Source organism: Ambystoma mexicanum, chromosome 7q (genome assembly GCF_040938575.1).
Source record: "Ambystoma mexicanum isolate Mex_15411 chromosome 7q, UKY_AmexF1_1, whole genome shotgun sequence".
NCBI classification, from domain to species: domain Eukaryota; kingdom Metazoa; phylum Chordata; class Amphibia; order Caudata; family Ambystomatidae; genus Ambystoma; species Ambystoma mexicanum.
Window position 1 is genome coordinate 914,397,182 of NC_090941.1, and position 16,722 is coordinate 914,413,903.

The window sequence follows — 16,722 nt, forward strand, 5'->3', positions numbered from 1 at the left end:
TTGTGAACGAATATAAATATCTGGGCGTGGTCATAGATAATAAGCTTAGCTGGAAAAAAACATGGGTATGTAACAAAGCGCAAATGTACGATAGCCACCATGGCGCTAAGCAAATTTATCGGTAACCAAGGAAACTTCTCTGCGAACACTGTTGTCACACTATATTCCGCCAAAATTGTATCCTGTTTACTATATGGTGCAGAAATTTGGGGAAGCAGTTTTAAGAAAAAGTTGAAAGCATTTGAAGCCAAAGTGCTGAGGATACTGTTGAGGATGCCAAAAAACCTTTCAAATGAATACATATTGCTGGAATGTGGACTGATAAGTGTGAATAGTCGTATTGAATTGATGGTGGCCATGTTATATGTGAAATTGAATAGACTTGCTAATGGCACTTTTGTGGTAAAGGTCATGGAACAATATGGGTGTTCAACCATCAAAATGAATTTTGTTACCATAAATAGGCGGAGAAAGGCATATGATAAGTGGACAAAAAAATGACAATGATAGCTGGTTGCTGATCTCTATCGCACAGATTAAGCAGAAATTAAAAAAACTAATCTGTGAAATAGACTACGAGCAGATGATAGTAAACCTGGGTGAAAAAGTAAACAGCTGTTCTTTCTTAAACCAATTGACTTCCAGGGAAGGCAAACCCAGCTATCAGTATGCATTTCCAGAGTGCAATACGATTCGTTGGTATTTAAAGTTTAAATTTAACATCTGTAACATACTGGTAATTTTAGGTGCGAAAAATGCTATTCATAAAGATGCTAGATATTGTAGAATATGCGGGGTAAATACATTGGAAACAGCGTATCACATAATACATGAATGTGAAAGCCTTGATGAAATACACAGGAAATTCTTAATGAAGTACAATAACAATACGTATACGTGCAATATGTCTGAAATCTGGTCGAGTCTTATGGCCGGAAATTATATGAACTTAATATTTTACATGATGAAGTTTTATGTGATGATCTTAGAGATTTCAACAGAATTATCAAATGGCGTATTGATGTTTTTACAGTGATATTTTAACCTGTGATTGAAGATGTGTGTTTTTATTTTAGAATTTTCTGGGAAATACCTTGCGATTTTATGTGCTTTATATGTAAGACTGTAATTTTTATGTGCATATTAAATACAAATAAATAAATAAAGGGCCCGCCAACCAATGGGAGTGCTGTGGGAGTGATGGATGGCCAACAAACAAGGAAGCAACCGGGACAAAGGGAGGGGGGAGTGGGCACACACAGGAGGAACAATGCTCTTTTTAAAAAAAATATTTGTTTATTGGATTTTCAAGTAGTCATAATACAAATCAAAAATAAAAACAACCCAAAACCATTCCCTAACTTCCCCTAAACTCCCTCACCATCCACTCCCCCTGCCCCTTTGGCCATCCCACCCTCCCATGTACACTGAATATCAAGGCTGTCATTGAATTCAAAGGATGCACATTATTTGCACATTTTGTGGGCAGTACTGTTCCATAAAGTCCCCATGTAGAAAGTTCAAGATCATTGCCCATTCGTTGAAAAGTTGGCTTGCTCCTCTAGGTTTGTGTATGTAATCCACTCCAGAGATACAAAGTTCCACATCTTATAATACCAGTCTTTTATATGTGGAGGATCCGTAGATTTCCATTTCTGAGCTTCTACTAACAATGCGTCAAACTGAAGAATATAGAATGCTTTCCTCTTGTATTTCAGCCACTGTTCATTATCTTGTGGTGCCAAGCCTAAAAGACTTTCTCCAAGAGGTCCCTCTTTCCTGAAAGCAAACATAGCCTTCAAATTTGCCTGCACCTCCTCCCAGAATTGAGCCAACTTAGGACACGACCACCATACGTGCAGCCAATCCCCTTTCCCCCCAAAATCCCTCCAACAAGAGGCCAGAACCTACGTAGAAATGTAATCGTTCGGGGGGATAAAGCCACTGATACATAAATTTAAACCAAAATTCCCTAATTTGTATAAACCTTGTCATTTTTGGAATATCTAACCAAAACCGGGACCAAACTGTCTGCAAACTGGCAACATGGGGAAAACACAGACACAATGGCGTTTCCCCCAAAGTATGTTCTATCGCTGATGATTCAGGGACATTTTTAATTGAAAAATATGGCTAGATTTGAAAAATATTATGCAGGTTTATACTGATGGAAGAAGTCACTTGAGTTGGACTTGCACTATTCTTTCTGGAAGATTGAGCTACATCACAATACGCAGCAAGAAGCTCAGACCATTGACTTGCCAATTCAAATATAGGACATCTAGTGCACTGTCCTCGAAACGAAACCAGGCAAGATGTTGGAAAGTTAGCTCAACGAGTTGAGCTCTAATCTCTGCATTATGTGCTGGCAGGTGGATTCCTTATTGAATTGGACCACTCATTTAGTTATTCACAATGCTGATATGAATGATAAATGCCATCCTAGAAAAAGATCAACACCTGCCAATTCGCTTTACTTTGGGGGTCACTACGAGCTTGGTGGTAATGATAATCCAGCAGTATTCGCGGAATACCCCAAAACATACTGTCTGCCAAATTCAGAGTTGTGGGAAATAATGCTATTGCATTCCATGGGAATAGTGCCGGTGGTTTTCCAAGCAGACATTTAGCTGAAAGTCTGCCTTTTTTCACTCCACTGCAGAGGTGGAGGTACACATTCCAAAGTGTGTTTACTATTGGCCATTGTAAAGGGGGGCGGGGGCAAGGTAGGGCATGTCTGATGCACCCTCACTCACCAGTTTACCACTGCAATACAATAAAGGATCAGTACTGACCCTTTTCTTCATGAACAAAAGTGCACGATAGTGCTTTGAATCACTGCTGTATGTTATCCTTTTCCGCTTTAAAATTCAAGTTGCGAATAGTAGAAACAAAAAATAAATTGCAAAATTGTCTTGAGTTTAGCACTGGCAGCGGTGGTATTTCTGGAATGGCTAAAGATATAGGGCCTTATCACGAGTTGGGCAGTAACCCTTAAATGCGGCGGTAACACTATTACCGCTGCATTTAAGGGTCCGCCAAATCATGGGTTTGGCAGGATTGACCCCAAACTCTGAGCTGGGGGCAAATCTGCAGCAATGTTGCCAATTTTCTGTGCTATTACTGTGCACTATTACCGCACGCTAATACCACCGGGGGGAGTAGCGCCAAAAATCCCCATTGGGCCCCAATGGGGAATGGCGAATTCCCGAATGGGCCCAATGGGGAATGGGGACTTACTGTTCCACCAAACCTGTGATCCAGCGCTAATAGCGCAGGAGGTTTGGCGGTAACGCTAATAGCCCCGATACCGCCCAACTTGTGATGAGGTCTATAGTATAGAAACACCACCTCTGCCAGTGAAAAGCTACGATTTGGGCAGATTTTGTGAAATACCATTAGAAGAGGAGGTAACTGCCAGCAGAGGTATTCCACACACAAAATCTGCCTAACTCATAAGAACTCTGGTAATGTAGGTGTGTGATTCTTAAATTAGATCTTTGTATTGAGTGTGAAAACTAGTATGCATGCGTTTATACAGAAGATTCAGTACGGCTTCGTAAATGGAAGAAATAGTTAGGATACATTAAGGAAACAAATCAACATTATTAACTTAAACAGGAACACATATGATGAAGCACCATTTATGAGGTCACGATATGAACATGAGACACCCAGGATAAAACACGCTTTCCCTAGTGTCAACCAGGCAGCAGAAATATGGAGAGTCCCAAAGAACCTCTCTTCCATTCCCGATCCATTTTTTATGCCACTCACACAGCCCTAGAGATGATGTATTTATTTATTTTATTTATGCATTTACAGCAGCACGCCAAACCCTTAGACATCAGGGCGCTAGTTACAGTGAAGTGCAAGGTGACATACTTAGGGGTGCAAGATCCTGAATGCATGTCACATCATACAGATGTTTCTTAAAAAGCATAAACTGGCAAAGCTGCGCCTCGTGGTACAGGGAGCTACATCAGGTACACAGAAACATAGGTCAATATAGAGGTATATGCATATACTGGCAGAGCTGCACCTCATGGTACGGGGAGCTACATCAGGAATACAGAGCATAGGTCAAGACAAGGTATATGCATAGTCTGGCAAAGCCGCGCCTCATGGTACAGGGAGCTACATCAGGTACACGGAAACATAGGTCAAGATAGAGGTATATGCATATTCTGGCAGAGCTGCGCCTCATGGTACGGGGAGCTACATCAGGTATACAGAAAGATAGGTCAAGACAAGGTATATGCATAGTCTGGCAAAGCCGCGCCTCATGGTACAGGGAGCTACATCAGGTATACAGAAAGATAGGTCAAAAGGTACATGCATATTCTGGCAAAGCCGCGCCTCGTAAAACAGGGAGTTACATCAGGTATACAGATGCATAGGTCAGGATAATGGTATATGCACTGTCTGTCAAAGCCGAAGAATGCATTGGCCGCAAGGTACTGCCAGAGTCACAATCGGTTGGTTGCAGGATACATTAAATGCAGGATACTGATTACATCAAGATGTGAGGAGTGGATGATAGGTGTGTGTACACAGACAGGCTTACACTTCAAGCTACACTTCAGACGTGCAGGTAGGTGTATGAGGGGGAGAGCTAGCCTAATTCAGAGTAGCACAGGCTCCAAAAGGGATCAGTTACGGGGTACAGTTTGTGTTGCAAACTGTATCTCATGGCTGTTGGTCAATTTAAACGGTAGAGTATAAGAAAGCGGCAGACGCCAGTATAGGCCAGAACATTTCATGCAGATGCAGAATATAGGAGCAGCCTTAGGATGGTGGGGAAGGATATCACCCATGCTGGGTAGGGGAGCCACAAAGGTTGTAGAGTCGGCACAATATATCTTCTGCCCCGAATAAGTGGATGTTTGTGCTGCTGGGTGCTCAAGTGAGGCAGAGATGAATAAACAGGGCCTTAACTTCTGGCCTTGAGACTCATCACGAGATGGGCGGTAGCCCTTAAATTGAGCGGTATTACCGCCGCATTTAAGGGTCTGCCCAAAAATGGGTCTGGCGTGTTTACCGCCAGCTCAGAGCGGAGGGTAAACGCGCCGAAAAAAATCCCATTTTCGTGCGCAATTGCACCAAAAATTCCCCATTAGACCCAATGAGAAATGGGGAATTACAGTTACTGCCCAACCCTTGACCCGGCGCTAATAGTACCAGATCAGTTGGCAGTAATGCTATTAGCGTGTGGGGGTAACCCGGACGTAATACTGCCGGGATACCGCCCAACTCGTTATGAGGCCCCTTGTCTTATAGCCGGCTCGGTCGCATCGTCGGTGATAATGCAGGCATAAGCCAATCGTCTTCCTCAGTGGCCTGGGCAGTCTGGGAGCATGATGGACGCTCCGTAATGGCGGCGGCCATATTAGCAGGGACCAGGGTCATCGAAGCAGCACTGGGGGAGACATCAAGTTCGCATCTAGGTGCAGCCATGGTGCCTGTCCGTAGGTGGAATAAAGGACAGGCAGAGACGAATAAACAGGACCTTAACTTCTGCCCTTGTTTTATGGCTGGCTGCATCTCCCGGTCAGTCGCATTGTCGGTGGTGATGCAGGCATCCAGCAATCACCTTCCTCATTGCCTTTATGCACCAGATTCACAGAACACAAGGCTTACACCGCAACTGTGCTTTGATTTTCAGTCATGAAATGCACGCATCCATGATCCGCAGATGGGATCATGATCACAAGTACAAATTAACTAAGTGCTCGCAACTACAGCTTCAGTGGCAGGGACGGTGATTCCCCACAAGAAGGAATTTCTGCAGGGTAGACAAATCCCCTGCTGCCTGGATGGTACCATGGCTGAATCAGGCGGCCTCCATAACGGTACTATAACTAAAGGTGTCCTAACACTTTCAAAACCAACATACATCAATCCTGCATGTTATTATATTCGTTAGTGTGAGGTGTTTCCCTCCTAACCTGCAAATACTATTAGTCTAGACATTCATATTGGTACATAAGAATTTCTGACAGTTTACCCTTTTCTATTTTTGGGCATTTTAAAATCGCCCCGTTTTATTTCTTTTATAACATTTTTAGAACAGTACCGTGATCATGTCTCAAGGTGCTGTATTTTTAGGGGAAAAGACAATTACATGGACATATATGTGGTGAGAAATCAACATGTAACTGAATTCGGAGTGCTGGAAAGGTTATTACGAATAATACCTTGCTATTCTTCATGGTACATTGACATTTACATGTAAGACAAATCCGACAAAGTACTGCATAACCACATTCTTGATTTTGAGCTACTGTTTTTGCCTCCTAATTTAGGCTTTTCACAACAAAAACAATAAAGACATCAAGAAGAACAATGGTCAAAAAAATTCACAGTGCTTATCCTGCAGTGCTTTTTTGGCAACCAGGCATGGGGCTTCTTTTCACTCATTGTAGCAGTGTGTATATATCATCATGTGTGTCCTGTTGCTCAAATAGTATATAGTTAATCATTTTGCATTTCCTTTTTTGTATTTTGCTATAATTTTCAAAATAACCAATCCTGGATCGAAGTCTCTACTAATTAGCTGAAATTGTGGTCCGGAGCTAGAGCTGGTGTGGTTTTTCCTTGTCCAGTGACGTTTCGGCAGAGCGAAGTGTGGTTCTGCCTTCATCTGGACCGATTGGGTATCCCGGTTATTAGAAAAGGATGGGGTAGTACGCAAGTGTGGTGTACAGCCTTAGTAGTCATCCTATTATGGGTGTAAAAACCTAAAGCTAAAAACCAGACTAGATGGCTGGTGAAGTGTGCCCCTAATACACACTGACCTTTGAGACCGTCCCTTACATAGAGCAGGTCAGAATCAGAGCGTAGACCGCTGTTCTGAGACAGCTTTATGACACCATTGAATGGTGTTGAGGGGGTGGTGGTACTCTGTAGAGCTTGACGCTGGGGAGACAAGAAGGGTGGGGGAGCGGTGGAAGACAACCTCAGTCAGTATTTTGCATAGTTAATTTTGTGATGTAGTAATGGTGTGGAACAAATACCTACAAAAGGACTACCATGAGATTACCTCAGTGCGTAGCACGTGGTCCTATACAGCGATTTTTGGATTTGAGGGCTGGCTAGTATTTGATTGTGGTCTCAGTAGTTCTGTGGGAGAGATTGTGCGAGTGAGAGGTCAGTGGCTGTTCTTTGGCCTGAACGTCATGGATATTACGAGCATTTAGGATTGGGGTTTTTACCGGTGTGTAGATAGCCATCTCGTAGTCTGAAGCGGATCAGCGCGTCCCCTGTTGTGCAGCGGTTGCCATGGCAACTGAGTAGTTATCTGAGCTTCGCGCCTGTGCCGTTGGCCGCAGTGTGATGCTTTACTATCGTGCATGTGCTTTTGTAGTGCTGCCTAAATTATGGTCCACATTATTATCTCATAGCCTAATTTGCTCATGTGGGTGTTTCGTATATACAGAAGATGGTTGCCTGTAACCCCACTTATTGTTAAGGATATGTTAGTTGCAGTCTTCAGTATGGGGAAAGGATAGCCGGTTGGGCGTCCATTCGGTTGCCATGGTGGCTGGTGCAGCAACTATGTGCATGCGCGGGGGGTGTTTTAGGGTATTCTGTATCCTATTTGCTTTGGAGCCGTGTAGGGCTGGGGAGGTGTGGTCTCCACATGTGTGTGGTCCTAGATGTGTCCAACCCACTGGTATATGTGCAGTTACTGAAAACTTGCTGGTGCGCAAGAGTCATATCCTTTTTGTGACCATTTTTCTTATTTCTATGTTGTAGATTTTTACTCTATATGTTTGTATAAGTGATATGTTCAAAACAAATGGTCACCTAGAGTGGCCATATTGTCGGACGGCCTAGGGAGTCTTATTTTTCCTCCGTATTCCACAGGGATTTGTTGGGTGTTATGGGTGGGCGATCACTCATTTAGGTTCCAAAGTGGGCTGTGTGAGAAACCAAAAGGGCATCTCACCTACTAGTCCCCAGAATTTCTCTCTCAGGTGGACCAGTGCAGGACGATTATCTGGGTGAAGGTTCTTCGGTGAGTGGGGGTGAGGCGACCAATGGAGAGATGGGGTATTCCCTTTTCCCATATACCTAACTAATCCTATTAAACAGGATTCACTGATGTTCCAACCCCCCCTCCTTTTTTTACACAAACACTGGGCCGAGGAAGAGGGTGACTGAGACTAAAGAGGCTAACCCTTACATATAGCATTGGACATGTCCCGCTAATTGGGTCAGGCAAAGTGCGTACATCTGATACCAATTAGCTCTCCTCAGACGGATAAAAGGCAGAACATAGAGACACACTTAGCACGGAGGAACATGAGTAAGACCAGAACTTCTGGGGCGAAGGCGAGCCTAGCGGAGCACAGCAACAGACCAAGGGACAAGAGCATCGAGTCGAGGACCACAGGAGTTCTCTGCAGGAGGTTGTTGCCTACAAAAGGCAGCGAAAGACAAATGGAGAAGGCCGTACCCCACACAAGAAGGCTGCATGGTGTTTCAAGGACAACCCTCCCGGGTTAACGGCAGAGTTGGGGAGGCAAGGCCAGGCCTGTGGTACTAACCTTGACTCGTGAATTGAAAAATTGTAAAGACAAGAAAGAAACACACACACACACCTGGTGAGTTGACAAGCAACATCAAAGATTGGTGTGTGTTAAGGGAAGAGTGAAGTGCAACATTATATCGCACAGTTGAAGACTGCATGCATGTGGATGAGACACAAAGAAAGGCAGACATGTGAATGAACTTTGAAGTAAGGATAGCTGTGGAACCAGCAATACTGAATAACAGAGAGGTCCGGAGAAAGGAAATGGCTCACTTGAAAGTCACTGTGAAAGGTGAAATGTTTGTAGCGATAAAGTGAATGAACTGTAAAGCAAAGTGATCAGAATTAACCCAAAGAGAAGGGGAGAGTAAAAAGGTGAACGTTGAACTTTGATGCCTATGACAAAAACTACCCACACCAAGAAGCACTGGGGAAAACAATACATGAGTATCAAACTGTGTTAAGTCGAAGTGGTCCTGCGGAGGTCTATAAAGAAAGCCACGCACATTCGAATGTCTTTGACATCAGGAAACGGTCGGAGCTCGACCAGAAGTGTAATAAGTTAGGGGAAGGGAACCCCTAAAGGATGTGAATTAAGCTTGGGGAAGGGAGCCCCTGCAAGTGTTGTTGAAATTTTTGTTTTGAAAGGTCTGAGCCCAACTAAGGGGGACCGACTTGAACTTTTGCTTTAAGAGGTCTGAGCCCAACAGAGGGGGACTGGCGTGAACTTATGGTTGAACTGTGTTTTGAAAGCTGGAAAGAGAGACTTTAATGTGGAAGGCCAAGCGGGTCTCAACCCACATTTTGAACTGCCTTTGTGTTAAGAAACTGATCCAGAGTGTGTCATCCTGCCGACGGGGACAGTCTTCCTCCATGCTTTCTAACATGGGGAGGAGAGATGACTCACCCACATTTATTCTTTATATTTGAACAGACTTTCACACATTTAATAATTGTTTAAATGTTAATACAACCCTTTCTGTCGATCCATTGTAAAGTAAGTGCTATGTAATTTCTTCAGGGAGGAATAATAACAAAAAGATCACAACAAATTACATTACTAACCTTTATGCATTGGAGTAGTTCCTTTGTCATCCCGCTCATTTATGGTAATTATTCCACTCTCTACTAATCGTCGAAGTGTCACAAGATCTCCTCGATAGGCAGCAACATGAGCAGGAAATACTAGATCTAAAATGGAATGACATATAGTAAGCTTTCAGTAAAACGGTACAATAAAAATGAGTGCATATGGTCACATGTGAACTCAAAGGTTACTTCAACACTCCTTCCAAAACAGAGTGAGGTTTTGTGTTAAGATATCTAGCAGTGGCAGGGTGAAAAGAGTTGTAATTCTACAAAAAATATAAAAAAGGTGGTGAGCAGCACTGCAGTGATGAAAGAGTCACGAAGCATGCCTGGCATCCTGTGCTGATACATAGAACAGGTAAGAAAAAGTTAACATACCTCTTGTCTTATCTTAGATAATCAGTGACTTGTACAAGACACACTTGTGTACAGGCGCGTTATAAATGCCACATCAAATCATATCATATCATTCTAAAGACGATACTCAGGATAGAAAACTAACGCTGTGAGCAAGGTATCACACCCTGCCTGGCTTATGTTTAACATTTATTCCATCATGAAAACAACATTTAACCTTAAAAAAGGCTGATTGGTGGCATTTTAAAAACATTGGTATTCCTTATATTTAGGAGGGTGACAATAACATCATGAGACTGACAGGCTCCTATGACTAATAATCAATAGAACAATAGTGTGGGAGCCCATCTACTTTGAACGAACATGTGTCAAATACCGGTCTATGGAATTTCTTCCACTCAGGCTGAAATACATGTCTGGGGTTGCTGATACAACTCTTGTTCAGAGAAGAATTGCCTAGAATTTCAGTGCTGGACTCAGACGGATGTGTAAATGGATATTTCTCCTACGAAGGGTGCAGTGAGATACAACGTGACCGTAGACCCTTCCGAGTGGGAACCTACATAGAGAACAGGTTATTTGGCTGTGTTTATTCTCAGTAGATGGGCTCCCAGACCTTTGTTGAAATGTTACAAAAACGTGGGGTTTCACCCTAGGTAGCCAAGGGTAGTTCTGACGTGGATACTTTGCTCACTGTAGTTCGAGAGGCACAGCTTCACCTCACTGATGAGGTCCACCAATGCTGAAACATGCATCTGGGTTTGCCGTTGTTACTCTTGTTCAGAGGAGAGTTGCCTAGCATTTCAGTGCTGGACTGGCCTGGGTGTGGGACTAGACATACATACACATTGATATTTCTCTTATATGAAAGGTACATTGATCTTAAACGTGGATCTAGACCCTTCTGGGTGGGAACCTACCCATAGAACATGTTATTTGTCCATCTGCGTTTTTGTTAGAGCGGCTCCCAGGCCTTTGTTGATCAGAATCAATAGAATATACAGGACTTGTCACTGACATTAAAAACTTTTATTCAATCCAACAGGATGGGTGAAGCTAACTGTAAATGGTTCTTAGGAACGATATAGGATACTGGTACGGAAGGTGCCAGGATGGGCTAAATCAATGTGATTTATGGACCCATCAATTGAAATACTTGTATTCCCTTATTTTTCAACCCCCCCAACCCCATATATTGCTGTCACGGCTGAGGGATCAACAGATGACTCAAAGACCGACTACAACAGAAAACTATCAGGGTAATTCATAGAATTTCGCAGAAAAGTGTCGCAAGCGGCTGGCGCAGAGTGTCCGCGTGCGATTGTCTGCGCCAGGCACGTGCGCTAAAACCGATTTCCGCGCACAGCGTATTCATGGATTTTAGGATCCCAAACCAGCCGTGGCGCAGAGAATCGCAGCGACCCTGCAGCAGCGCCAGTAACGCCCCCAAGAACGCCCTCGCGCAAGGAAAAGCCATCAAAATCGCTAAATCATCGCAAAGGGATGCGCTAACCCTGGACCAGTTCACCGGGCTGGCAAACAGCAAACGCCAAGCGGGGAACGTGTATTTCAGGGGTGCGCGGGAAGTTCCACACGCGTTTGGCCCCGTGCAAGCAGGGTACGTGTATTCCATGGGTGCGCGGGAAGTTCCACACACGATTTCAGCAGGGTACGTGTATTCCAGGGGTGCGCGGGAAGTTCCACACGCGATTACAGCAGGGTACGTGAATTTCAGGGGTGCGCGGGAAGTTCCACACGCGATTGGGCCAGTGCGAGCAGGGTACGTGTATTCCATGGGTGCGCGGGAAGTACCACACGTGATTTCAGCAGGGTACGTGTATTCCAGGGGTGCGCGGGAAGTTCCACACGCGATTGGGCCAGTGCGAGCAGGGTACGTGTATTCCATGGGTGCGCGGGAAGTACCACACGTGATTTCAGCAGGGTACGTGTATTCCAGGGGTGCGCGGGAAGTTCCACACGCGATTGGGCCAGTGCGAGCAGGGTACGTGTATTCCATGGGTGCGCGGGAAGTTCCACACGCGATTTCAGCAGGGTACGTGTATTCCAGGGGTGCGCAGGAAGTTCCACACGCGATTTCAGCAGGGTACGTGTATTCCAGGGGTGCGCGGGAAGTTCCGCACGCGATTCCAGCAGGGTACGTGTATTTCAGGGGTGTGCGGGAAGTTCCACACGCGATTGGCCCAGTGCGAGCAGGGTACGTGTATTCCATGGGTGCGCGGGAAGTTCCACACGCGATTTCAGCAGGGTACGTGTATTCCAGGGGTGCGCGGGAAGTTCCACACGCGATTTCAGCAGGGTACGTGTATTTCAGGGGTGCGCGGGAAGTTCCACACGCGATTTCAGCAGGGTATGTGTATTTCAGGGGTTCTGGGGAGTACTACACGTGAATTGGCCGTGTGGGTCCTCCCAGGTGTACGCTCCACAACCTCCACGGCCCCTGCAGGCAGCCCACACCACGGGGGACTACCCTGCACCCCTGCTCATGTCCCGCAGGCAGCCCATCCACCATGGGCATGCCCCCCAGCCAACCCACATGTCACCTTGCACTACTGATCAACAATGCATGTCTCCCACCACCCCCACCCCCCAGCAGTGCAGGGGCAGCCTCCACCAGGCACCCACTCATGTCTCCCACGACCCCCACCCCCCAGCAGTGCAGGGGCACCCTCCACCAGGCCCCCACTCATGTCTCCCACCACCCCCACCCCCAGCAGTGCAGGGGCACCCTCCACCAGGCCCCCAATCATGTCCCCCTGCACCCCCACCCCCCAGCATCAAGGGGCACCCTCCACCAGGCCCCCACTCATGGCCCCTATCACCCCCACCCCCCAGCAGTGCAGGGGCACTCTCCACCAGGCCCCCACCACCCACACCCCCCAGCCACCAGGGGCAGCCTCCACCAGGCCCCCACTCATGTCTCCCACCACCCCCACCCCCCAGCCACCAGGGGCACCCTCCACCAGGCCCCCACTTATGTCTCCCACCACGCCCACCCCCCAGCAGTGCAGGGGCACCCTCCACCAGGCCCCCACTCATGTCTCCCACCACCCCCACCCCCCAGCAGTGCAGGGGCACCCTCCACCAGGCCGCCACTCATGTCTCCCACCACCCCCACCCCCCAGCCACCAGGGGCACCCTCCACCAGGCCCCCACTCATGCCCCCCTGCACCCCGCCCCAGCATCCAGGGGCACCCTCCACCAGGCCCCCACTCATGGCCCCTATCACCCCCACCCCCCAGCAGTGCAGGGGCACCCTCCACCAGGCCCCCACCCATGTCTCCCACCGCCCCCACCCCCCAGCCACCAGGGGCACCCTCCACCAGGCCCCCACTCATGTCTCCCACCACCCCCACCCCCCAGCCACCAGGGGCACCCTCCACCAGGCCCCCACTCATGTCTCCCACCACCCCCACCCCCCAGCCACCAGGGGCACCCTCCACCAGGCCCCCACTCATGTCTCCCACCACCCCCACCCCCCAGCCACCAGGGGCACCCTCCACCAGGCCCCCACTCATGTCTCCCACCACCCCCACCCCCCAGCCACCAGGGGCACCCTCCACCAGGCCCCCACCCATGTCTCCCACCACCCCCACCCCCCAGCAGTGCAGGGGCACCCTCCACCAGGCCCCCACCCATGTCTCCCACCACCCCCACCCCCCAGCCACCAGGGGCACCCTCCACCAGGCCCCCACTCATGTCTCCCACCACCCCCACCACCCAGCCACCAGGGGCACCCTCCACCAGGCCCCCACCCATGTCTCCCACCACCCACACCCCCCAGCAGTGCAGGGGCACCCTCCACCAGGCCCCCACCCATGTCTCCCACCACCCACACCCCCCAGCAGTGCAGGGGCACCCTCCACCAGGCCCCCACTCATGTCTCCCACCACCCCCAACCCCCAGCCACCAGGGGCACCCTCCACCAGGCCCCCACTCATGTCTCCCACCACCCCCATCCCCCAGCAGTGCAGGGGCACCCTCCACCAGGCCCCCACTCATGTCTCCTACCACCCCCACCCCCCAGCCACCAGAGGCACCCTCCACCAGGCCCCCACTCATGTCTCCCACCACCCCCACCACCCAGCCACCAGGGGCACCCTCCACCAGGCCCTCACCCATGTCTCCCACCACCCACACCCCCCAGCAGTGCAGGGGCACCCTCCACCAAGCCCCCACCCATGTCTCCCACCACCCCCACCCCCCAGCAGTGCAGGGGTACCCTCCACCAGGCCCCCACTCATGTCTCCCACCACCCCCACCCCCCAGCAGTGCAGGTGCACCCTCCACCAGGCCCCCACCCATGTCTCCCACCACCCCTACCCTCCAGCAGTGCAGGGACACCCTCCACCAGGCCCCCACTCATGTCCCCCTGCACCCCCACCCCCCAGCATCCAGGGGCACCCTCCACCAGGCCCCCACCCATGTCTCCCACCACCCACAACCCCCAGCCACCAGGGGCAGCCTCCACCAGGCCCCCACTCATGTCTCCCACCACCCACACCCCCCAGCCACCAGGGGCAGCCTCCACCAGGCCCCCACTCATGTCTCCCACCACCCCCACCCCCCAGCCACCAGGGGCAACCTCCACCAGGCCCCCACTCATGTCTCCCACCACCCCCACCCCCCAGCAGTGCAGGGGCACCCTCCACCAGGCCCCCACCCATGTCTCCCACCACCCACACCCCCCAGCAACCAGGGGCAGCCTCCACCAGGCCCCCACTCATGTCTCCCACCACCCCCACCCACCAGCCACCAGGGGCACCCTCCACCAGGCCCCCACTCATGTCTCCCACCACCCCCACCCCCCAGCAGTGCAGGGGCACCCTCCACCAGGCCCCCACCCATGTCTCCCACTATCCCCACCCCCCAGCCACCAGGGGCACCCTCCACCAGGCCCCCACTCATGTCTCCCACCACCCCACCCCCCAGCAGTGCAGGGGCACCCTCCACCAGGCCCCCAGTCATGTCTCCCACCACCCCCACCCCCCAGCAGTGCAGGGGCACCCTCCACCAGGCCCCCACTCATGTCTCCCACCACCCCCACCCCCCAGCCACCATGGGCAGCCTCCACCAGGTCCTCACAATCCCCAATCATGTGCGTTATGGTCAGCCTCCACAGCCAAAAAGCCCTACCAAGTAACCCATTCACCCACATGGAAATGGAAATTACATGTTACACCCCCAATGTTCATAAAGCTAATGAACCCATGTCCGTCACACACAATGGTTGCAATTGAATGGGAAAACACCCAACATGACATGCATGAAACCAATGAGATGATACCACACAGTGAAGTATGAAAACAAAATTGTACTAAAAAAAATAAGAATGCAAAAGAAGTGAAACAAACTACAATGGCAATGAAAAAAAGATAAACTGCATGTCCGTTTAAAAAAATAAAAACACCAAATCCTAATCCAAAAAAATGTTGTCCAAAGTCAAATGAAAAATAAAATCAACCCAATGAAGAACTATGTACAAAACTTCCAAGGGTCCATGAGCCCAACTGAACAAAGGAAACCTACAAAAAACCCCAACTAAAATGCAACTATATACAAAAAGTGGAGCAGTGTCCGTCGACTCCAAATCATAAGAACAAACAAAGGAAACCTAAAACTAAAGAACTATATACAAAGGCGGCGGGCAAGTCCAGCGGCTCACTCCGTGGTGTTCCGGGCCAGGGCATCATCGAACTCCTGTTCGATGTCCCGGAGGCGGTCCTGTTCCATGGCCCCGAGGGTCCGCAGGGACGACGGCGTGTCCTCCTCCAACCCCCTGCGGATTGCCTCGAGGCACTCGGCCCGCCTCAGGGCCCTCCGCATGGAGTTCTCCGCCCTGACCATTGTGAGCCGCGCCTCTTCCGCCCGCCGCCGCTCCGCATCTATGGCGTGGCCCAACCGCTGCCACACGGAAGACACTCTCTGTCCTGGGTCCTCCTGCCCTCCGACCGATGCCTGCCCCTCCGATGTCGAAGGCCCCGAGCCTTCATGGCTCCCACCATGTTGCTGCTGCTGCTCTGCCTCTGCCCGTGCACTGCCACCTGCTGCCTGCACATCCTCCGCCGGCTGGGGTGCAGTCGTAGATGTGGCCACCCCTGCTGGACGTCCGACTCCCGACTGTGGCAGGGATGCCTCCTTCACCAGCCTGGCCGCACCGTCAGAGGCAGCTCCACAGGGCACCCAGGTGACTGATGGGTGGGAAGATGGCACAGAGGACGACTGGCGCATAGGGGGTCCAGTTGAGGAGGGGGTCGGAGTAAGCCCCACCAGACGGAGGAATCCGGCCTGGGTGACCTGTCCCAGCAGGCTGACGTGGTCAACGAGCCATTCGAGATGACGTGCAGTCTCTCCATGAAAAGACTGCAGGTCACCTCGCATGGCCCGTCGACGCAACGCCACACCAGCCAGGACAGGCTCAACCCGGACCTGGATAGCCACGTCCACAGGCAGAGGAAGGCCAGTTGACGTCAGCTCATCCCCTGCCTGAAAACGGGTCTGGACGTAGGCATCCCTGCTGGTGCAAGATGATGCAGGGACAGGATCGGGGACAGGATTGCACACAGGCACCTCCGCGGCGGCCTGTGCTGCCTCTAGTCCCTGGTCCTGCAGTGCACCACTAGCACCAGTGGGATCCCCACCTCCAGACCCCGTCTCAGGTGCTTGCACAGCCTCCTCCTCCACCAAACCCCCCACCAACCTGGATGACTCCGTGCCATCTT

General features: G+C 50.0%; 1 protein-coding gene across 2 annotated transcripts in view; it reads right to left on the minus strand.

Moving 5' to 3' along the window:
- Positions 1–16,722, minus strand: part of ANKRD42 (ankyrin repeat domain 42) — a 617,667-nt gene that overhangs the window by 346,463 nt on the left and 254,482 nt on the right. For both annotated transcript variants that reach the window (XM_069639864.1, XM_069639863.1), the window contains one exon: positions 9,602–9,727. In XM_069639864.1, the coding sequence (XP_069495965.1) occupies positions 9,602–9,727 (126 nt within the window). The remainder of the gene's footprint in view (positions 1–9,601; positions 9,728–16,722) is intronic.